General features: G+C 43.2%; 1 protein-coding gene across 4 annotated transcripts in view; it reads right to left on the bottom strand.

The window, feature by feature from the left end:
* CLTCL1 (clathrin heavy chain like 1) overlaps window positions 1-19,746 on the bottom strand; it is a 34,481-nt gene extending 14,735 nt beyond the window's left edge. For all 4 annotated transcript variants that reach the window (XM_063173320.1, XM_063173321.1, XM_063173319.1 and 1 more), the window contains exons 1-15: window positions 19,628-19,746; window positions 11,186-11,393; window positions 6,929-7,197; window positions 6,501-6,662; window positions 5,933-6,046; window positions 4,626-4,799; window positions 4,151-4,348; window positions 3,644-3,844; window positions 3,370-3,522; window positions 2,712-2,834; window positions 1,778-1,915; window positions 1,406-1,570; window positions 856-1,036; window positions 345-508; window positions 67-192 (exon numbers count right to left, since the gene is read on the bottom strand). In XM_063173320.1, coding sequence (XP_063029390.1) covers window positions 67-192; window positions 345-508; window positions 856-1,036; window positions 1,406-1,570; window positions 1,778-1,915; window positions 2,712-2,834; window positions 3,370-3,522; window positions 3,644-3,844; window positions 4,151-4,348; window positions 4,626-4,799; window positions 5,933-6,046; window positions 6,501-6,662; window positions 6,929-7,197; window positions 11,186-11,393; window positions 19,628-19,669 — 2,418 coding nt within the window. In that variant the 5' untranslated portion in view covers window positions 19,670-19,746. The remainder of the gene's footprint in view (window positions 1-66; window positions 193-344; window positions 509-855; window positions 1,037-1,405; window positions 1,571-1,777; window positions 1,916-2,711; window positions 2,835-3,369; window positions 3,523-3,643; window positions 3,845-4,150; window positions 4,349-4,625; window positions 4,800-5,932; window positions 6,047-6,500; window positions 6,663-6,928; window positions 7,198-11,185; window positions 11,394-19,627) is intronic.
* Between the last annotated feature and the right edge of the window lie 4,086 nt (window positions 19,747-23,832).

Here is a 23,832-nt window from a genome sequence, read left to right on the forward strand (position 1 = left end):
GTGAGAAAAAAAAGGCAGCAGACCATGCTGTAGTTCCTTATAATGAAGTAAAGGACAAGCCCTTACCTTCTGTACATAGATCTCAATGTACTTCTGCAGATTATTGCGATACAAATAGAGCACCAGGTCATGAACAAAGTCAAACCGATCGCAGACAATGATCAGAGGAAGCTGATCTGTGAGCTTTGCCTCCTGTATTTTGTGTGAAAGAGAAAAAACAACAAAAGATTATTCACAGCCATGCCAACTAAACTTTCTTGGTGTTTCCCTCTACTAGAAAGCTGTAGCTCTGCTGCTAAGCAAAACATACAGAAGACTCTTCAATTCCTGGGCAGAATATTTACCTTCAGGAAGTTCTTCACTCGTTCTGGGTTATAGCAGTTACTTTCACGACAGATTCTTTCCACTTCCTTTATCTGTCCAGTCTTGCAAGCTGCCTGGATGTACTTGAAGTGAACATCTGGATCCTGGCTAAAGTTGACAATGGAACCCAAGAAATAGAACAGTCCTGGAAAGAGTCACATGTGTTTAACATTGTTAGAAGTGAAGAAAGTGAAGGCTGTATGGGCCTCAGATTGTGACTTAGAGTTCAGCCTTGCTGACAGAGTAGCTTTCAGTCAACTGCAGGGAGTACCAGAAAGATTCTTTTCCCTTCTTTCAGATTTCATCTTTCTTTCTGGTCTTTACTCAAGAGAGTTAAGAAACCATCTAGAACAAAACTACCCCTAGAACACTGTGATGAGCTCACTTTTATAAAAGTATCCTAAGATCCAGCCATGTGAAAAGCTACAATCCTTACTATTCGCTTTAATCAGTCAGCACTTCCAGGTAAGCCGCTTCCCACTAATACTGTACCTTCATAGCTTTTGAAAGATTCAAAAAGCTCCACAAGAGACTGGGTGCCGAGCTGTTCATGGTATTTAGAAGCAACCTGCACACAGAGCTGCAGGTTTTGCCGAATGTTGGCTGACAGCATGGCACGCAAACACTCCACAGAGTCCTCAACTGAGAGAGAGCCAAAGAAGTTCACGAGCCACTGCAAAGAGACAGAAGTTTTACTCAGTAACTCACACAGGATTTGACTGACGTCTAACATGGGCCAACTAAACAGTTACTACCCCAGCCACTAGAGGGAAGTCTTCCATGAACTAAGACCAAAGATATAAAAACACTCACTGTATTTACAATCACAAAAATGCATTTGGAAATTATATTTGAAACGCCCACCTCGGGAACTGAGGTAAGATTTAAGCCACTGAATGTAGAGATTACAATTTGATCATTAACCGGACAAATGTTCTTGAATCACAGTTACTCACGCTACTTCAGTACCTACAACCCATTTTACAGCAGCTCCAGTGCTAAAGACAGTTCACATCACTTTCTTACTCTGGACAACACTTACCTCAGGATTCAAGAGGTGAGTATGTACAACTGCACGTTTAATATCATAGAGATCTGTGTAGTGTTCCAAAGCTCGCTGGAGCAAGCCTGCCTTTTCACACAGCTGGGCAACATGAGCACGATCATAGTGTGTAAACATTTGGTTTCCAAGGATGGCATCTGCAACCTAGGAGGTTACATTTCATATTCACCGTCAAAAAATCAAAACTGCCAAGAGAATCACAGCAGCTTAGCCTACAAGTTGTTGAGAAGTCACAGCAGTGACTTAGTAAACTTTCATGTTACTAAACAACTTGTAGATAACAGTATCAGACATCCTATCCTTGTGCTAGTCCAGTACTCTCTCTCCCCTTTTGGAGGAACTGGGTTGTACCTGCGGGGCATGAATCAAATTCATTTCCAGGAGACGGGTCTGAAGGTGGCCTTCTGCAGGGCGGTTATTTTTCAGGGCATCCAACAAAAAGGATGTGCACTGCTGCAGCAGACTGTGCTCCATGAACACATCCACAATCTGTTGAGATTGCACAAGTTACAGAAGAGAGGTCTATATACACACATGTAGATTTTTCTGTGTATACAAAAAGCCTGGCTAGAGGTGTCCTGGGGTGATGTTACGATACTGCATCCCCTATTTTCTGCTTTATGACAAGATTCTAGCTTGTCTCAAACTGAGAGAACTGGCTATCACAGCACCTACCATGCTGCATTGCCTTGCTTTCATAGTCTTACTACCATGGTAATAGAGAGACAAGTTTCACATTTCCCTTTTCTCTAGAATGGAAGAAGTGCATTACTCTGAGCTATTATGCCAGACTTTACCACCCACTCTTAGTTAGTTCTAAGAAAACATGGAAAGCTCATCCCTTCTCCTGCTGGGATAGTTGCTAGAAATAAAGCCAGGACTTTTTCCAAGTAGCTTCATTCTTTAATAATGCACAATCTTCCCTTATTTCTTCATCCATTTACCAAGAGTGGTCAATAGCAGCCAGAACTGAACTTAGGTTTACTTGTTCATCTTCCTGTAAATTCTCTGCATGAGGAGATATATGCTCCATTAAAGTCAACACTAGGATAGTAACACTTTATTGCTTAGACTAAGATTGTGGTAGGTTTACTATCAATAAACCAACAACTTGAAAACACACTTGCCTCTAAAGACTCAATGATAACCAAACTTAACTAGACTATTTAGTCACTCCTCTAATAAAGATGACAAGAGATGTGAACCAGCCTTACCAGTCCCCAGGATGGTACTACACTATTCCCTCTGCCTAGAAAGAGACCAGTATTCTTGTTGTAGGCATCACCTGGTTAATGTTTGCCAGTGGCTCCTCATCCTGCACCAGCATCTGAGAGAACTGCAGGCCTTGTTCTGGACTGACTCTCATCACACTTCTCAGTAGGAAGATCCAGTCAGGGGTATAGCCAACCTAGAGATTTCAGAAGCAGTCATGCATATTTAGGAAGCTTCACACTTCTGTTAAGCCCTCAGATTCTTTAGCATAGGGACTATAAACTGTTGTGAGCTTGCAGTGCCCATCCCCCATCTTCCAGAAATTCTCAGACAAAAGCATTTCTAGTCTGTTGACACAGAAATTCAGTATTCACCTACTTAGTAACTGAACTTGTGCCAGGGCAATTCTCTGACTATGTAAGAAAACTGCCTGGAATAAATTTTTCAACAGTCCTAAAGGCCTATTTATCAAGTCCTAAACTTAAAAGTAGGCATTAAGCAATTTTTCTTTTTTTATGAATTACAAAACAAAGTCTGAGGAAGTCTGGAAGAATCTTATTTTCATTCTGTCAAATAAGCTTAAGCCCGTCCATTAAATTAATACTTCATAAAATTCTGGATGCTTTGAAGTTTATTTTTTAGACTTTTTAGACTGTAGTAATACACCATGATTTGCACAATGCACACATTAAACATAAGACAGAGCCTGCAGTTTGTAATAAATGATTTACCTTCTTAGCATACAGCACTATTTTCTGGAATTGGCCAGTTTCAGCAAAGCACTGGATCACTTTGTTTGGCACATTAGCTCGAAGGTAGACGCTGAGTGCAAGGGTTGGGTCAGCTGTCTTCACCAAGTCTCCCAGCTCCTCCGAGCACTCCAGCTGAAGTCAGAAGTGGTATTTGGTCAAGCAGAAGAATTCAGAGTTGTAGCATCAACAAAGTGTTGTTCACACTCAACTGTTAAAGGCAACAGAAGTAGGCTAATGTCACGATCAAGCCTACCTTGTCTTCCTTCAGCCACTTCTCCAGAAGCTGTTTGCGGCCCTGCTGCAGGACGGGGCGACAGAGCTCCAGAGATTCAAACTTGTTCAGCTGGCCCTGGTCGAGCAATATTCCAAAGTACTGGAGCAGGGGAGAGGCCTGCCCAGGCTGAGCTGGTACACTCTGGAACTTCCTAATTGTATCACTGGTACGTAGAATTCCCTGAACAGGCACAAGATAGAGAGAAGCAGTGTTTAACTAGTGGAGACTGAATAGCATTAGCAAAAAAAGCAGGTTGAAGAATAAACTGAAGCATCTACTGTTAAACCTTCAGGATAGAGACCATCAAATCAATTATTTTCTAGCAGGAAGTCAGTGGCCACAGAAAGTCCAGTCTGGTTAGAAATGGATAGCAGCCACTCCTTACGGCTTCTTTATGTTTTGAATGTCAAGCTCTGAAATGTAAGTGACCTAAGCAATCCACTAAGCTTAGGCAAGTTTCTAAGCTTTACCTTTGGAGTTACTTACCTTTGGTGCAGATGCAGCTACTTTAGCAGCATCTGCATAGTTTCCTTGAGCAAAGAGCGTGTTGAACTTTCTGGCAAATAACTCCTCTGCCCCTGCCAGGTTACTCCGTATAGCCATTCGCAGTCCCAAGTCAGGATTCTGGAGAACATTCGTAGCGTAGTTCACAATGTTGTCTTCCTCAACACATACAGAAAGCACCTGCAAAGGACAAGAGGCATATTGAGGAGTACTGTCCTTTCCACAACTACCATGAAATATAACAACAAAATAGCTATGCAGCTCATCTGTGAAGGAGCAGATTAGTAAAAAACCAAGTTCTTCTTCAAGTAGCTCTGCACGAGTAGACAAAAAAACTGATTAATCAAATAGTCACTTGCTCTCTTCCATGACATTTGTTGCATCAAGTCACTCCTTAGGTTTGTTACATTCCATTTGAACTTTAGAAGGCTCAGAAACAGAATAGTGGATTTGTTACCTGTCCTTTTTTGTTCACACCAATAATGCCTGAGGTAGGTTCATGAGGAGCTGTGACAAATATAGTGTCAGCACTAATACGGTTCATGTAGATGCACACTCCAGACTCCAAGTCATACATGTGGATATAGCCATACTTCGTGATCAGATAAATCACACCATGCTTAATTCCAATCTGCCAAAAAACAAGTTTCCATTAGTAAAAACTAGTAAGATTGTAACACTTAACACAGCTGCCTTTATCCTAGTCACAAGAAAGCACTGCAGAGACATGCCTTTGTACAGACACTAAGAACAAATATAGCTTCAGGGTTCTTCCTTTCAGACTCAAAAGCAATGAACAGCTTTGCTGGCCATTTGCAGCCATAGCTCCAGAGGTTGAAGGGAAATTAAAATTCATCTGCAGCAAAGAACATACTTCCTCATCCTAATAAGCCAAGCTGAGGAGAAAAGTTTGGGCATAATTAGCATTCTAGTCTAGATATGTTCAGAAATATTAATGAGATAATCCCATTCTCTTCCAACAAAGCCTACCCAAAGCACCAGCAGAATCTAAACCAAGCTCATCTACTGAGTACTCCAGTTTATCTGTCAAGTCACTGAAACTGGGGAGGCTTTCAAGCCAAAAGGGTCCTCAGACATAAAAGTACTCTCCCCTTGGAACAAGTCTCTGGATGTTTTGTTAATTAAGCCTTAAGCTGAAGTACAGAGCCACAGATGCACCCTAGTTATGGGCATCTCTTGGTCTATTTCCAAAGCTGGTCTATCAGACTTATCAGCAGCCTCAGGCTCCAAGATAGTCTGATTTTATGACACATTTTTAGTCCTAGAGACATGCTTTGTGAAATTTGGTCTGTGATAGCAACTAGCTCTATTCTTTCCTAAAAAATCTCCCACTTATGCCCCAAACTGCCTTTTCTGTGCTGCTACTACAGCAGGTATGCTAATATTCTTATCCAGAACTTGGAACATTAGTAGGAAGCTGAACAGCCGAAGTGATGTTGGATACATTCTCCCTGAACACACTCTCAAGGGTTTTTTTCTGTTGTCTGTTTAATTGGTTTGGTGGGGTTTTTTTTTTTGTAGAAGTTTTGTGGGGGCTTTTTGTTTATTATGTTTTTAAATATAGGAGCAGTTAATATATTTAAGTTACTGTTTTAATGTCCATGCTACCTCCCACAAACCCATTACACCCCACCCAGAACTAGGAAGAATGACAGCAAAGCACTATAGAAAGCAATCTTTGCAGCAGATGTCAGCTTCTTGCCAGGCTATAAAGCTCATTTTTTTGGGGGGTCAAACATTTACCTGCATTGCCACAGGAAAGTCTGTCTGTGCCTCAGGTGGGAAAAACACATCAACAGCTTTCTTAACAAATGGCTGATTTCCAGTAGCTGGCTGACCTACTTCGATTATGTGCAGCTAGGAAGAAAAGAGCTCATGTCACAAGATTGCCTGCAAGTGCAGCCACATGAAAGGAGTTCCTTTCCTCAGATATGCTACTGAAGTCATCTGCCACATTTGGCCAACACAGTCTGGGGAGCTGTGCTCCACATATTCAGAATGTTAAATTTTCTGGAACTTGATAAATTAAAACCTGGGAGGAGAATAAAAAAACCCCAAAACAACCCCTCTTTTTATGAAAGTGACTATTCCTATTCAAGCCAACCCATTCAAGATATTTTGAGTCACACTTGTCAATTCATCAGTTTGGGAGGACAAGACTAGTAAAGACAAGGCATTTACTGTGGTGTTACCTCAGCCCAGCACAGACTGCTCAGCAGTTGTAAGCATATCCAATGCTAATGAATTCCACATTCAGTTTGATGCAAACAACCTACCTATGGCACTACAGGAACATAGCTGTAGAATTTACCTTGCCTCCTGCAGGACTCCTCACAGCAAAACAGAAGAGGGTAGAAGGTTTGGCATTTCCCTCTATTTTGAATTCTGCAAATGCTGCTGCATGGCCTTCTATAGGTTGGGAGACTTTTCTATCAACTGAGTACAGCTGCATTGCACCAACCACACGATTTTGCTAGAAAAAAGAAAAGGTTAGCTTTTAGAGAAGACTTCAAATGTTTGTAGCAAGACTCTTGGGACAGTAAACTAAAAAGCAGCAAATGCCTCTCATCCCCTCCTCCAACACTTGAACCAAACTAGAAGTCAGGCTATTTCTACACAAAAGATAGCTTTGAATTTTTTATTTACAGAAACCAAGGTTAAACTACAGCAGCTATTAAGTGAAGTGGGGCCAGGTCTCTCCCAATTACCTTTATAACATATTGCTGCCAGGGAACTTACCTGTGCTGAAATTCCTATCAGCAGCAGCCATTTTTGGTGTTCATCTGTTCTGTAATTGATGATTTGGCAGCCTGCAAGACTAGCATGTCTATCAAACATCTTTTGGGGTTGTGATTCTCCCTCCATGCTCCAGTGGTACACTGCTGTCTCTGTCACCAAGGCAACTGTATTCACAGATATCCATTTCCAGAAGATCACTTCCTCAGCCATTGTGTGGGCTTTCATTTTACTTTTCATCTCAATGTTAAAGATCTGAAGTGTTTTCCCAGCTAGTATGACAAAATCCAAGAAACATCACAGATCAATTACCACAATGGCCATCCTGTAGTGCCCATTTACAAGCACCCAGTTTAAGCCACTGTTGCAGTGGTGCTACAGACAGGGTTAGTGTCCTGTCACATCTCAGTCTCCTTAGACACCTGACTCTGAACAGAATCCCCTCTCCACCCCCAACACTTGTACCATCCCAAAACCAAACACAATCTCCTTACAGACACTCACACAGACATTCCAACAACTGACAAGCACGGACACTTCAATTTACTGTAAGCTGCAGTAAAAAACAGTCTAAGCTACAGAGCTTGTGTAAACTCTTGTGCTGCCAGCTGGCAGCACTGCTATGCCAAGTTACAGATGCCTAGTAGATGTCACTCAGTATAATTAATAGAAAGAATGGCTCCACTTTATGTCAATTTAGTAGCTGCTGTAGATGACCTGGACCGAGTCAAACAGCATGAGACTTGAAATGGCTTCAGACAGCCAAAAATCACAGCTCCCATTTTGTTTTCCTGTTGGATGAACTGCACACTGGACTAGGTGGGCTTCATACAACAAGTATCTACTAGGGAGGGCAGTCAAAAGCTCAGAAAGGCTATAGGAAGGTTTGGAGGTTTAGGTCCAGTTAAGATTACCTCTTCCTGATTTAGGAAACTACACTGCAGGCTTAAGCTTGATTTCAGTAGTCCTTTTAAACAACCAGAACTCTACCCTGCTAAGCAGACATAAAACCAATGCTAACTGAACCAAATTATAAAGAATAAGGGAATCCACTCCTTTCATGAAGTCAAAGTGATGTTTTATTTTACTGCAGATGAGACAACTCAGCTCCAGGAATATTCTTTTCTGTTCACAAGACACCCACTCAGACTGCTGGAATATTGGCTTGTAATGCCATTATTTCTATCCCCATTTCAGAAGTGTTTCCTGCTAGTAAACTTGTGACTGCCAAACTGGGAGATGTTCGCTGATAGATAAAGGCTGCTGGCCATGGAGAAATCGTATTCAGGAGTTACTAATCCCAAGTTAATATGTATCTTGAACTGTTCTAGCATAATTTATACATAAATTGATCATGTTACTTGAATGCAGTGCCAAGAGACAATGCAAGACTTAAGAGCTATCACATGCAGCATTTGCTGCCTGGTTTAACAGCATTGAGAACTGTCAACCTGATCAACAGCATCCTAGGAGAGCTTGCTAGCTTCCCTGGGACCAAAAGCAGCCTGCTAATGAACACTGTGCTCTGCACATGCACTTTCTGTGTTAGACAGATGCACTAAGCCCAGTAAACTGATAGCTGGAAACAGTGTATTTACTCTCTTGGCCAACACTTTGTTCAGCAGTGGCCTGGCGCTATCAAAAGATGGATTTTCAACTGCTACAGTGTGCAGCCTCACATGCAGCCAGGACACGAGTTCTGGAAGGGCTCTGGTCACCCTCTAAACAACAATCCCAGAAGAATTGCTCTTAAGGACAGACTTCCTGAACAGGAAACAGTATGCCTTTCCTAGGTTTAAGAACATAGGAGAAACTGACAAACAACTAAGAGCTTATGGTTGTCTCTTTTCTAGACTAAATTTGACTGTTATGTCACAGATGGAAATGGCTTCAACAAGCTTCACTAGGCAGTTTAGCCCTGGATGTTGGGAGCTGCAGAAAACACTGCTTTACATCTCCCTAAATGTGGCAACGTATATTCAAACTTCACAGTAACTAAACTATTAAAAATTCTGTTATTTGGATTGAGAAGCAGGATCTGCTATACAGTCATAGTGAGGCCAAGTGTGAATTTGAGTCTTATGTCTACTTGAACACTTTAATAGGTCAAGATTCTAGACAAAAAGACTTAAGGTTTTTCTGATCAAACTACCAAACTGGTGAATCTATTTAGACTACACAGGTGTAATCAAGTAAGCAGATTAGATTTCTGAACATCAGCACAAGAACTTACATTACAGTTGACTGGAGCATGACATTTCTCCATTACACAAAGAATGGAAGCACCCTCAAATGCTGCATTCTCCACTTACAGCCACTGCTGAGCACTCCCAGTACAGAGCAGTGCAAGAGGACCAAGAACACAAGGACAATGCATAAATCTTGGTACACCACGAGAATGCCACATGCAATCCAGAAATGAAATTGTGCATACTGTACATCAGCTAAAATCAAGAACCATTTCATTTCTTTTTCTGAGGGTGAGTTTCTACGTTTATTGCTCAGTAATCCTGGGATTACGAGCAACTGCCCATCATGGCACACAGAGTCACAATATGTCACCATTTTGACTATTGAAGCCTCAGTCAATCAGCAGGGAGAAGTCTGGAGAGACAGACTGACTTAATCCACGTCTTCAGGTTATCATGGATAACATATTGGGTAGGTAGCTCTATTAACCCTCTTTCTACCCAACCTTCTGACCACTAGATTATTTACTGAAGAGATCATTAAGTTTGCAACACTTGACAACACAACTCTGCACGTCAACATCATTAACTCAACCTTGTTGGTTCAGAGGAGAGATTTACTCACTCTGAATGGACAGAATAATGCTCCTTTTGAACAAGTCCTAACTGGCAAGAATAAAGTTATATTCTTTGAAGCTGATGATAATCCATTTAGTTAGTATATTAGTTTTCAAACTTGATTATGTAGTTTCCTTTTAAGAGGTAGATGAAGCTCTGCTAGTGTAGAGAAGGCACGTTCCTTGCCAATACAGTTTGCTTAAAGGGGTCCAAGATAAAGGACAGTAAACTCACAACAGATCTGATTTTTTTTATTATTATTACCTTTACCCATACCCAGGGTAAGGCAGTCCTTTGGAAGATGCATAACTATCACTACAAGTGAAGTCAATATTCACTTTAGTTCTCACCTTATGTCAGTATAAGCCTGAGATCAAAGAGAAGTTGAAGGTTTTGCACCAGTTCTAAGGATGGTTTCTTGGACCCCCAAGTAATTTCACCATGATTTTTCACAATAAAAACCACACTTAAGCAGAAATGAACAGCACACAGGACATGCTAGCAGGTCTCTCATAAAAATATTGCAACTTCATTTTGTCTATCAACTGTACTTCCATCACATATACACACAAACATGAGAAGCACACTCTCCTCCTTCACTCAGTACAGTCAATAGTCAAAACAGCCAAATGGTTAGAAACAGGCCAATGGAGAACATGAACACTGCAATACCAGTTGGGGATTAGGATTCCCCCACCTGGCCATGAAGTGAACTGTCAAATGGCTACCTTAAAGTTCAGTACTTTTTATGAGATGGGACCATTCTGTACTACCAAACATACAATGTCAGGACAGAGTTCACTCACCATCTGTTTAGATAAGATGCAGGAAGAAAAGTACATAGTCAGTAACAGTTATTGCCATTAAATACCAGATGTTGGTCATTTGAGAAAAGAGCCAGACATGAATTAAAAATTACTACTTTGATCTCAGAGTGCTACTTAAAAGCAGTAACAACACCACAGGTAGCAGTAAGCAGAGGTCTTCCAGCTGCAAGACCTCATAACTGTCAAATTTAACATGTTTGTTATGTTCAGACTTTTACACTTACTGGCCATCCTTATGACATTTTTGTCACTATCTAGTAAAAACTTCAGAGCTGCAAGAAAGGACCAGGACAGGGCAGAAAACGTGGCTTTACACCCCTATTCATCTATACAAGTGTCCATTATGTTTACAATACCTGTTTAAAGGGAAAGTATACCAGAGGCTGACCTGGTCCTCAGTGAGGATAGGAGGCTGCAGTGCCAGGTCCAAGCAACTCACATCCACTTGGAGGCAAATCATCCATAGATTACTGAAAGATCTACTACCAAAAATACAGCATGCAAGTTCAGGCAAGAATTCTTGTCCTCATATACATTCTTAGAAAGTTTATATAGAATTTAAGAGCACTAATAAGCAGTAGAGCTAAATAGTAGTTTTCATACTGCAGTCATAAAGGGTGACTCACCTTTGAGTGCTATTACTTTAGAGGCTGGATTCATGATGGCACTTTCTGCAGAAATTGGACGTCTGATGGGTGTTGTTGGATCACTCATGTCAATTATCACTACTTGTGCCTGCTCTCCTACTTTCTCCCTTATGCAGATGAACTTGTCAGACTCCATTGTTAGGGTGCTGAATCCAATGTTTGCTGGATTAATGCCCAAATTTTGGAGCTAGAAAGACAAAAGAAGAGTACTTTATTATCCTTCCCATGTTGAAGGTCTAACTCAAGCCTCTACATCTAAAATCTCCTCCAGAAGGAAATGCAAGACTGATGAATTTCTCTGATTAAAGTGTACAGTATTGAACTCTGAGTCTCTTTGTTCCACAGGCAAAGAATACACAATTGTCAGCATTCAGGTCCTAAAAACATTCTGAAGGTGCATTATTGATGCAAACTAAAAGGAGTTTTAACTTATGTGTTTATTACTTAACATGGCTCTAGTATGTGATAAAGACTACACCAGCAGTAGCACCACTACTCCAGTTTTAGCAAGGCTGGTAAATTTGATGTACAAAACTTAAGTGGCAGAATGACAATGTTCAGCATCAGAGGGCAGTACAGAAAGAATCAATTACCCAAATGCAACCCCCTCCTAGCAACAGTGTAGAAGGAAGTCTACACAGCAGGTCTCAGTTGGCCTACAAGTGGACTTGTTCACCTTGCTTCACAGAACACCTAATTCTCACCAGTGAAAGGTAAGAAAGATGTGTTAAAATAAACAATCATTTCATCTCTCCTTGCCCAAGATGTCATGCCATGAGGCCCAACAACAAAGGCAAGGGTTGTGATGCAGGCCCCTTCCAGCCATACATCCAGCTCTAAAAACATAACTGGTGCTCAACCACACAACAGTAAAACCAAAGGAGTTACTCTAAATGTAACCTGGAGTCATTCTGAGCTGCCAAACAGACGACCCAACAAGACACCTATGTATATATGTAATTTTCCTCCTTTTGTGTTAACTTTATTTCCATTCACTCTCAATTTCAGTTAACAGGAGGAGGTGGTAGTGAACAAATGTCACTGTTCCATTGGTCCACAGTAAATGAGATTTACCTGTGCAGCACAGCCTGGTTTAGTACATGAGTAAGCTGCATCTTCTACAACTGTAACAAGCCTGAGCACCTGCTTTATGCCCCAAAGCAATGCTTTTCAAGCACAGGAACTGCATCAGCTTCACTGAAGCTTCTCAAAGGATTAACCTATACTGCTTTTCAGGGCACTGCAAGTGAAAAATTACTGCCCTCAAGGAGACAGAACAGAGTCTACCACCAGCATCACTGAGTCATTACACTCCTTTGATACATACCACCAGAAGCCTCACACAACAGACTAAATCCCTTGGGCAAGAAGTCCCATGATGGCATCACAAACACTGTTTTAGTGTGTTTGAGCTGGCTGATCATGGCTTGTTACAGGTTCTGTAATGCTCCTCACTAAAATGTAAGCTGGGTATGTAACAGAGATACCTCGAAGTGTGATGTGTTGGGACTGTGCCCAAGAATGCCTCAGGAATTGTCTGTTTTCTGTTGAGCTGACTAATGAAGAGCTATTCAGCTCAGTAATTGCTAATCTCAACAGACTCAACTTTCAGTAATGTAATATAAGCCAAATGTACGAATGCATAAAAAGACATTTACTCACTCCCATAAGTGTTTCTCAGCAGAACTGTGAGCCATTCAGCTAACTCCTCACTTCAGGGGTAAATACTTCACACACAACAGTAAACTTCAGCAGGTGCCATTCATTCCAAAAGAGAATCAAAGTTTAGGCACAAGGTTATCAGATCATGCTTGCACCCAGAGTTTTGAAAACAAATCTAGCAGGTAGGTGGCTAATACATGCTTCTGTGTCAGGAAGGAAAGAAGTTTTCATACCAAGATAACCTGTGTACCTTTCATATGTAACACATAATGTTTTAGCACCCAATAAACATGCAAGTTTTAGCTCCACCAACTTCTGTGACTTTGGACAACAGAAGAATAAATAACAGGCTCTTAATTCCACTGTTCTTGCTCACTTGCTCTACACCAGACAATGTCCACATATTGCCACAAATTACACACTCACATATTTGACACTTAAGCACTTTGATGCTGAGTTTGTTCCGAGTCCATCTGCCAACAGAGTACAGTCCATTATAAGAGACTCATTAAGAGTCACAAGAGTAGTCAAGAGATTTAACTGCAGCACAACTAAGTTCCTAACTTGATTTAATTAATCCAAATTCAGATGTATTTCCAGAGTATTGAAGCAGAAACACAGCTTTTTCAAGGTCTCTTCTCAATTAGTGTGCTTCAGTCTGACCTACTCTTCAAGAGACAGCCCCTGGACACTCATTTTGCAAAGTGAGAACCTTGAGGCATTTCCCTGAAGTTCAGCTTTAAACCCACCATTACTCACTTCAAAGTCTGCTCCCTGTTTAAGAAAACATTTTGGGTATCTTTACTAAGGCAAGTATGATTTCGCAACACACTCTGGTATTAAAATTTCCTGCTTTAACATATGAGAAAATCTAGCAGAGACTTCAGGAAAGGTAATGCTAAATTCTGCTTGAGTATCACTGCCATCGTTATTATTAGGGAAACCCACCACATCTTTTAAAGGCTAAATGCCAGTACTCCCTAAAGGACGGTCATGTGAGTACTGCAAGCCTCAGTCAATGACGACAGCACTTCACAGTTTAACAGTCTGAAAACACTGAAGACTGTTCCTACCATCAGGGGAATGGTATGTGTCCTCCTGAGATATGTGAGGCACTGTAAGAGCCTATTTCTTACTGACTATACAGAAGAACATGAGCAGAATCCCTCCACCATCAAATAACGTGCATCAGCCAGCATCACTCTTACCCTGCATGGGACAAATCTTCCATGATGATCTCAACAACGTTGTGCTAAAGCACCTTCCCTCCCTTCCTCAAGAATAAAATGAGTATAACTTTATTACAGGAGGTAGCAAGCACTTAGCTATGTATATTAAAAGGCCTCAGGTAAAGATGCTACAGATCATTACTGAGGTTTATATATATTAATTAGCAAATTTTCAGTTTATTTTCATAAAGGAGTGAACAACAGGCCTCTCAACTACTACTGAATTTTCATTTTTTATTATGCTTCTTAGTCAAGCAGTACCCTCTCTCAAACTAAGGCTGTTTACTTCTGAAAATAAAGATTCACCACTACACAGTCATTCCCGAGTTATTTATTACAATTTCCATTATTCCATTTACCATAATTTCCATTATTTCACCCACACTTTACTTTTGGGTAATCCAGTTAAGCCCTACCAAGCAGCCCCATGTAGGTTACAGCAAGTCTTGCTGTAGGGGAAAGGGCAACATTCTGTTCCACAGGTAACACCCTAATGCCTCTCCTGCCCTAACACCCATTAGCTACACACAGAGCACAGAACCATTCTCATTATCAGGCTGAATGAACCAGACAGACAAGGATTTTTGCTTCATAGATACCTAGTACTACAGCACAGTGGATTAGATACCATAAAACCTTCAAGCATTTTATGGATATGGAGAACTTACTGACATGGTAAAGATTAAACTAAGATGTATTATTTGTTTCTCGACGTGAATGAAGACATAAAGATATTCAGGATGAAAGACCATTATTAATATGATATTTAGTCTTTCTCTGTTCTTTACCAGCACTGTACCATTTGCTAAGAAATTAACTCAATATGTCTCTTACACAAGAGCTTTACTAAATATTGAGCATTCTAATGCATTTCCCTTATGTGGAGTGCAGCAACCCAGGCTGAGCCAGCACAGACCAACTCAGATACTGACACCTCCAGTCTTCAAACTAAGCCTATTTCTCTAATGAGAAATAGTTAAGCCTTACTGTCTAATACTGCCACTCCAGTAATTGGGACCTACCATCAGTTAAATGGAGTCAGAACTCTGTGAATTTAGTATCTCTTCAGAGTTTAGTGTGAGTATCCCTTTTCAGCTTCATGCCACATAATTCTAGCATAAATGCTTGTTAGAGGTGATCAACTATTGCTTCTAAGGCCATTAGAAAAGAGTAAGGCTTGGACAGAGGCTGTATGCACCCAAATAAAAACTGCCTGCTAAAAGCTCTGTGAGCAGACATCTTTTTAAACTTAATACAAACCAGGAATGCAGTAAGAGCTTCCCATAACTCTTACTCATGTAACTACATAAAGCTCTGATCATCCCCAGTAAGGATGTGCATGTAATTGTTGGACATTCCTGCTCAACTGCTCACCCTCACCTCACCTCCTGCTAAGTTCCCATTCTGACAGCTGAGGGGCACCAAGGAAGTTTGGAATACCTAAAACCTGCAAGAGCACTGATGTCTGAGCTGCAGCTGCAATCAGGCTTTCATCTACAGTGACATTTACTCCCTACACAAAAATCTATTTCTGTATGTTTGTGATGAGGATTGAATCATCTATCAAATGAGTTATCACTACCATGTGAGGGGCACTTCTGAATCCAATGAGCAAACTGAGGCTCTTCATCACTGAATAGCTGAATCAAGTCATAATATTTAGCCCTACCTTTTGAAAACAAATCTAAAAAGTCACTTACAGCTTGCAAATATTCCTGAGTGCTTCTTAAGTGCACACGTCCAACCAAAGCCAACTTATGAAAACCATCCAGCTCAGTCATGCGTATTGCACAACAGATAGTAATTCTTAATAAGTCAGACTATCCAAACAGAAAGTGGTTTTGTCTTGAAAATGATGGAAACGAATCTACATCCTTTATGCTTAAACCAGGATATTTTAGCTTGTCAGTGCTGCACCAAGATGTGCAGCACTTCCACACTGAGAGCATGCCATGCACACCAGTTTTCTCACAGTAGCTGCCTGTGCTCAAGAGGCTGGATCAGTTACTGAACAGGCAGCAGAACTCTGTGTCTGTGCATCAAAGGTTCCAATCTTGGAACCCGAGATCTTGCTTAAGCAACAGTTTTCCCCATAGACAAGCAAAGATTTTTGCTAGTGAGAAAAAAACTCAGAGGCACAAAGAGACAAAAGCAATGACTAAGTGAAGGAAAAGTTTAATTTTAGATCAGGAACACTTTGTACACTGGATTCCAGTAGTACTGCTTCCAGTCTATCTACCAGTATATTTGGTCTTTTACTGCACTTCCATTGTAAACTACAATTCCCTTGGAAGAGTTCAATCTGGTAAATAATTCATAATTCACTGCTCCAAAAGAAATGCTGGAGTTAAGAACCTTATTAAATCACATTAGCTTAAGAATTATGCACGAGTAACTCAGTGCAGCAGGACTTGGCATAGTTTGCACTGCTGCAGCTGGGCAGCCACCAGACAGATAAAAACTGAGTCCTTGTCTTATTCCCCTCCCTTGCTATGGAACCTAAAACTCCAATATCCTCTGGGGAAAAAATGAGCAAGATGAAAGCTCTTAATAAATTTGTGAAGACTTGTAGTGACAGAGTTCATATCTAAAAATAACTGTTCAATTGCATCAAATGGAGCTAAACAAACAGACTGAATTCCTTCTACCACATCAAGACCTGCATATCTTTTTTTCACTGCAACCATTCTCTATCCTTCAGCTCACACACGACTTGAACACACAAGCTGTAACAACTTCAAATTCAACGTGCCCTGTGACTGGCAGTCACTCCCCCTGCACAGGCTTGGAGCTACTACAGTTAGAAGGATGATCAATGTAAGACAAAATGAGCTGCACAAAGAATGTAAACAGTCTGCCTGATCCCCAGCACTCCTCCAATTCTACATGGACCAGGATCCCTGTTTCACTTCACACTGCCATTTATCCACTTCCAGCAAGAGAGAGTGGGAGAGAAGCGTTCAGGATTTAGCACTGCAGCTTATGTTTAGCTCCTCTGGAGAGCACTTTCTGCACGGTTCAGTTCTGCTTTTAGTAAAGTACATACAACTACCTCGGGAAGACACTGAACTTAAGGGAAATAATGTTTCATCAGCAACAGGCTGAACTTGGAATTAATTATAGCACTAACTGATATTCTAATCACTTACAGCTGTATTAATTAAAAAGGCTACAGGTAGAAACAGTACACAGATTGAATTAAGGCACAGAAAGATTTTACAACTCTGAATCACTGGAACAGAACAATTACATAGAATTTTAACTTTTTTGGCTTTATCATAAAGCAGCACAGTAGATTTATCATATTAATTTTAAATATGATCATTTAACCATAGTCAAGACAATTACTTGAAAGGAATGTGAGGGGGGGAAGAGAGATTAATCTGATAAGGCTAAATATGTGTGACAGTGTAGTATTATGAAAAGAAGGCTTAATGTTTTCACAAATTCTCTACCAGACAACAAGCACCATGTAACATTAATTCATGACTTTTGATTCTTATTGTTTAAAACATCAGGTGAGTTAAAGCTGATATAACTGTACTGCAGATATCCAGCCAGAGCAAACACAAGAGTTCCTACATTCCTTCCATTTTCCCTCCCTATTTATCCCACCATGTAGGGACAACTGCAGAAGCAGCATGAGGAGGCTCCTGCATGCCTCCTCCCAGCTCCCACTGATTTCAGTCTGACTTCAGCAGAGCACTGCTTTGGGGCTTCTGCACTCAGCCTGGGGAAGAAGCAAAGGAATATACAGCAAAGAGTGAATGCTGAAGAAGTTTGTTCCTACATGCTAGCAATGGACACCCCTGGGTTCTCCCTGCTCCTCCATGCAGCTTTCATGCTGAGAAAAAGTAACTCAAGCACAGGTTTAGCCTTTTCAATAAGATCAAATTGCTTAAGGGCAAAAATAGAGTATGACTTCAGTACAAAACCCTTGAAAAGCAGGTGGGCAGGCCCCTCACCCAAACCTGAGGTAGCACAATGCTGATATTGGCAGTGCTGCAAGACACACAACACTGGTAATCACAGAAACAGTCACTTAACATGCAAAGCAGCACAGGACACCTCCTGCATATTAAGTGGGATGTCCTCACACTGCTATTGTATAGATCAAGCACAATCAGCAGGATTGGTTATGCTTGCCAGTTTTAAATGGCAAGAACTATATGCTCTCTAAAAAGAGTCTGACAACAAAATCACTTTGATCCCAAGTTTCTCACTCAGACAGCTGTTCTGCAGCTCCTACAAACCTATCTGAGATTACTATATTCACTGCTATAGTGACCAGGGAGGGGTGGTAGAATTCTTCACCATGTTAAACTCTCCTAACCCATGAAAACTAAGAGGACACAGGTTTGTCTCTTCCCTTGGACAGAGAGATTAGATATTTCTGGAATTCACTCCAATTACTGGATTTTTTCCAGTTAGAGCTCCTTCTAGGGTCACCAGGGCAGTTCTTCCAGTTAAGCAAAAAAGTACATACCAAAGAGAGCTGGAAGTGGCCATAACCATTTCCCAAGCTGAAATGCCCAGAGTGGCACGCAGTCCACACTGGGGGATGATACCTAGTTCGTATTTTGAAATGGATGCCTGATTTGACAGAAAGGGGCGGTACAGCGACAGAAGGATGACTTGCCAAGTCCACTTCCTGTTCTCTCATTCATTTAGCAAATTCCTTTAATTCCTGCCTCAAACTGCACGTTCAGAGACTGCTGTTCTCTCACTCCATTTACAACCCTCCCTCACCACCAGGTCACAAGGAAACACATAAACCGGTTTGTCTGTGCTGCATCCATTAGCTATGGATCTTTTCCAATGCTGGCGTTACGGTTTTCACAGGATATTAAGAACAGAACCATGTCATTCTGGGGGAGGATTTTTTTAATATTGTTATGTTTGGAAGGAGGGACAGCGGCTGTGCAGCTTCCAAGTCCAAACGGTTTCTTGCATCTCATCTCACCAATTTCCTCACAGCTGCACAAAAAGAGGTTCCCAGGAACCTTCGCGATCCAGAGGTTGATGGTCGTTTAGGTGAAAGAGAAAAACCACAATCCGCCTGCAAGACTGCGGCGTCCACCCAAGCCGAGGCGGGGGAGCGCCCGCGGTGCCCGGGGCGAGCAGCGCGGCTCCGGCGCGGCGCCGCCCCCTCCCCGGAGCGGGAGGTCCCTCAGGCGACGAGTGACTCTGCACAAATCGCGGCCGCTCCGCACGCCGCGGGGACGCAGCTCCGGGGATGGAAGGATGGACGGACGGACGGATGGATGAGCAGAAGCGGCAGCTCAGAGTCCGCACCGGGGGCGGGCTCGGCCCCGCACGCCTTCCCGCGGCGCGCAGCGGGACGGCGGCCGCGCTCCGCAGGGAAGGAAGGAGGGGACGGAGGAGATCCCCCCGCGGCCTGGCCCCCTTTCCCCGCCCTCAGCGCGCCCCCGGCCCGCCTAGGCCGCGCCCCCCCCTCTCCTAAAGACGGGGTGAGGCAGAAGAGGGGGACCCCAACCCCGTGCCTTTTCTGCTGCCCCCCTGCGCTCACCTGGAAGTGCTCCTGGAAGCGAATGGGCAATATCTGGGCCATGGCTGGGGGCGAGCTCCCCGGGGCAGGGGCGCGGGGCAGGGGCGGGCGGTGAAACGGGGCAGCCGCCGGTGCTCCCCTCACGGCGGCGGAGGCGGCGCAGGCGCGGAGCCCTCCCTGGGATGGCGCCCGGCGCGCCCGCCGCTCTCCTCGGCCTCAGTGCGGGGCCGCTCACTCGCCGAAATCACTCCGCACCTCAGCCTGCCAGGGTCTCCTCAAATAGTCCCTCCCTGCCGCGCTTCTTCCTCCGCCCATCGCCGCCGCCTCCCGCCCGCCCTCACCCTCCTGCCTGACTCTGCCCCGCTATCTCTCACTCCCGCTGAGGGCACGGGCTGGGGACGGGGCTGTGAGGAGCGGGTGGTCCCCGCCGCGGCTACGGCCAACGGAGAGGGGCGGGAGGGGTTGTCAGAGTGCAGGTATCCCTCCGCTGCTGCTGCCACACACGCTCACGTGACGCGGCCCCCTCCCCGGCCCCCTCCGGCGCTGCCCCCGGCCAACCCTCACCCCGGGCTGGGGCTCCTTCTGACCCATCCGCACCCCGATCCCCCGGGGCTCCTCCTGGCCCCTCCTCACCACGATCCCCCGGGGCTGCCCCCTGACCCACCCGATCCCCCGGGGCTCTTCCCGACCCACCCTCACACCGGCCCTCAGGGCTTCTCCCTTCCTTTCCCCGCAGCCGCGCGGCGATGCCGGGGTGATGCTCCCCTCAGCGCCCCGGGACTCCCGCCGGAGGTGAGGAAGACGGGGAACACCCAGGACCTGCCTGGTTGGCACTGGAAGCCAGTAGCCGCCTGCCTGGCACCTGCCGTCGTGGCTGGCTCTCCCAAAGTGTGGCACTTCTCCTCCTTGGCAGCCCCAGAACCCCAAAGGCACTGGGTTCTGGCTGGGTCAGATGGTTGCTCTTGGCCCACCACCCACCGACTTATCCCAGCACCATGTGGGCTTTACTCCCTGCAATCATGCCCAAAGGTAGGTGAGGGGGTTTATGGCCAGTTACCAGCCCTGAAAACCATCCAACTGTTCTGCCCTGTTCAATTTTTAAATAGAAATAGGGCTCCTTCCCCAAGAGTTGACGTTGTGAGTTGGAAGCTCTTCAATAACCGAGAAGGGAAGGGTCCAACATATAAGAGATTCATCAACACATTTTTTTTAACTCTGCCTCCTAGTCAGCCCATTAGCATTAGATGAAGGAGGTGAAGTTAATGTTAGTGCTATTATACTTCTCCTAAATTACAGTAATCCTTTGAGGTGGAAACAGCTGCAGTGGTACTGGCTCCAGCACTTTTATCCAGAGCATTGTATTGTTCACATTTTCCCAGAGAGCTCAGCTCTGGGAAACATAATATTATAGGAGGATCTCTAATATAAAGCTGAACAAAGGACCCCTGAAGACTCAAAACCAGAGGCAGATTAAAACAATTTCATATACATTACAATTTAAAACCTCATTATTTTCACTTAACCTCATTCATTTTTAATACATGGGAATTACCAAAACTGGGTTAAGTTTCCAAAGGGATAATAGGCATGGCTTGCTGAGACACCTGGATTCCTACTGGCACACACAGTCACAGCCTGCAGCCATGGGAATCCCTTGGTGAAGAATGGTCTACAGTGGGTCTGAGGAAACACTGAACAGCCCATTGAACAGGTAGGTAGGAATGAGATGCTGCTAAAGCCTTTCAGCCCTGCAGAAATCTGGGATCTGTAGCTCTCCCCAGAGGACTCAGGACTGGGGTTATACATCACAGTCTGGTCTCGAGAGAAGGAAGAATAACTGGAGGTAAAGTGGAGACAACCTTTATGTGGCCCAAAGGGGTTTGAGTAGCATCTGCTCTGTAGGTTTGTGAGTTGCAGTTTAATTTTGGTGGGTTATGAGTTTCTAAATGAGGGCAAGTGAGCAGTGCTGCAGAGACAGACTACCAGTGGGGCATCAGGACTGTCACCAGCCCATTTTGGTACAGTGAGTGTGTCTGTCAGCTTCCCTCCCTCACATTCACTTTATGGATGCTAATTAATTACATCTAGAGCTCCTATTTTTGCTAATTTATATTTATTTCTTAAAAAAAACCCCAAAAACCAAACCACATATTTTCATCATTTATTGCACAAATTAAATAGTACCTCTTAAGTAGTGTACATAGTTATATGAGATATATTTTTATATAATTAATATTTTAAAGAAAATTATGACAAAGAAGCAACATATTTTTCACTGAAATATTTTTATTAGATGCACAAAAGTCACTGTGTACTGTGTGCAGTCTTAGTCTGGCACTAAGCTGCTGCCATGAACTGGAAAGATCACTGGCTAAGGAAACTGAGGCTCTTTTAAAGTATAATTAAAATTAAAGGTCTGATATATTTCTTCACTCCAATTTTAATAATATAATCTTTCATGCCCACTCCCAGCTGGCCAAATCCTAATTACAACATCCCATAATTTCTGTAGTAAAAAAAGTATCTCACTTTATGTAAAAGTGCTTTGCCACACTTCTGTCTGCTGATGTCTTTCTCATTTGTACTTTCTTTGCCCTGCTGTGTTTAAATATCTGTCCTTGATAGGACCTGGCTTTGCTGATCCCAAGGGTTGGATTCTTTGCAAGTGTGATTGGCTCTGAAGAGTGAGCTGAACGTGTTGGACATTTTGGCACAAATCAAAAAACCAGGAAAAGTATTTTGCCATCTTTTCTCCACTCTGAAGCCTGCTGAGATTCCACAGCTAAAGAAACTGACCTCTGTACTGTCAGCTGTGTGCATGGATGTTTTAACTGAGCCTTTTAACCTTGTGTTCTATATTTAGTTTGGGGTCTCTCAATGAGAAGGCACTACTGGCCTTATTTAAGGTATTTTTCCTACAGTCTATAGTCTGTTAAAAGGGAATGTAAAAGGTCTCTAATGGTTTGCTGTGTTGGTGCCCCTGTGATTAGCTGACTGCTACTCCCCTGCTCCTTTACACAAGGCAGAGCCACGGCACTCAGCAGCTGAGAAGGGTGTAATCCCTAGCAATCCTTTAACAATGCAAATGGAAAAGCTCCTGGTAAATGTTTCTCTACTTTTTTCAGAAGTTGCTCTCATCCAAATATTTGGGTTTCTGGCTCATCCTATGGATGGCAGCCTGATGCTCTTTTTCCAGTGTTTGAGAAGAGCTACATTCTTGTCTTGGAGGGGCTGTTATTTACATGGAAAAATGTTGTATGCATGTTCCCAGTCTCCTTCCCACAGAATCAGCCAAGGAAGTCTCACTGAAAAAGCAATGTGCATTTCTCTTAAATGTTTCTCTCAGGTTCTTGCTCGACAACATCCGTTCAAATCACTGCTTAACTTCACAAGTGTTCAATTTCCAAATGTTTGGCCACTTTTCTGTTTTGATTCAAGAAGGTAAAAAAAGTCACTGGCATATCTTCTGGCCTGTATGAGAAAGCACCCACTACTAGAAACCTGCGTGAGTGGGAACACCCAAACACTTGGAGTGTTCCTCAGATTGGAGCTCCAAGAAACAAGGAATCTGTGGGTTGGACTTGCACATCCTTGTGCATGATCACTGCAAACTGCTGGAGAGCTGCTGCATGTGGCAAAGCACTGAACACAGGATGCTGATCCACATCTGTTCTCAGCTGGTGAGTGCTGCCTGGCACTGTCAGAGTATCAATGTTTTGCCTAACAGATAAATGCAAACCTTGGGAATGCTGGGTCAGCACAAAGATGTTTTGGTGCAGCAGTGGTAGCGTGTCACAACAACTCATAAAGTTCTGATTTGGTCTCTCGTGGAGAAAATTTGCATTCCATGCATCTCAAGGCTCTCACTGACTGCCCTATTTGCTTGAGGATCAGTTTGAAATTGTACTCCTTGTTTTTCAAACCACACCCTTGCTCCTTGGACTCCTTTCCAGCTGTCTCCTGGAGACGGCGGAGCCTGCCCCTTTCCTTCCCTCTGTCTCCTCTCTCCTTGCAGCACTCTTGCTGCTTAGTCAAGAACTGTCTTCTATCACTGTCTCCCTTCCACAACTGACTCCTGTACATGTCCCACAGTCCTTCATTTTACTGCAAAGCTCCATTCAAATCATGCTCTTTTGGCCTGGAATTCAATTATCCTTTTGCATCTGTTCTTACTGAATGCATAACTCTGCGTCATACCAAGCACTCTGAGGCTCTGGATGGGTTTC

Source organism: Melospiza melodia, chromosome 20 (assembly GCF_035770615.1).
Source record: "Melospiza melodia melodia isolate bMelMel2 chromosome 20, bMelMel2.pri, whole genome shotgun sequence".
Taxonomy (NCBI): Eukaryota; Metazoa; Chordata; class Aves; order Passeriformes; family Passerellidae; genus Melospiza; species Melospiza melodia.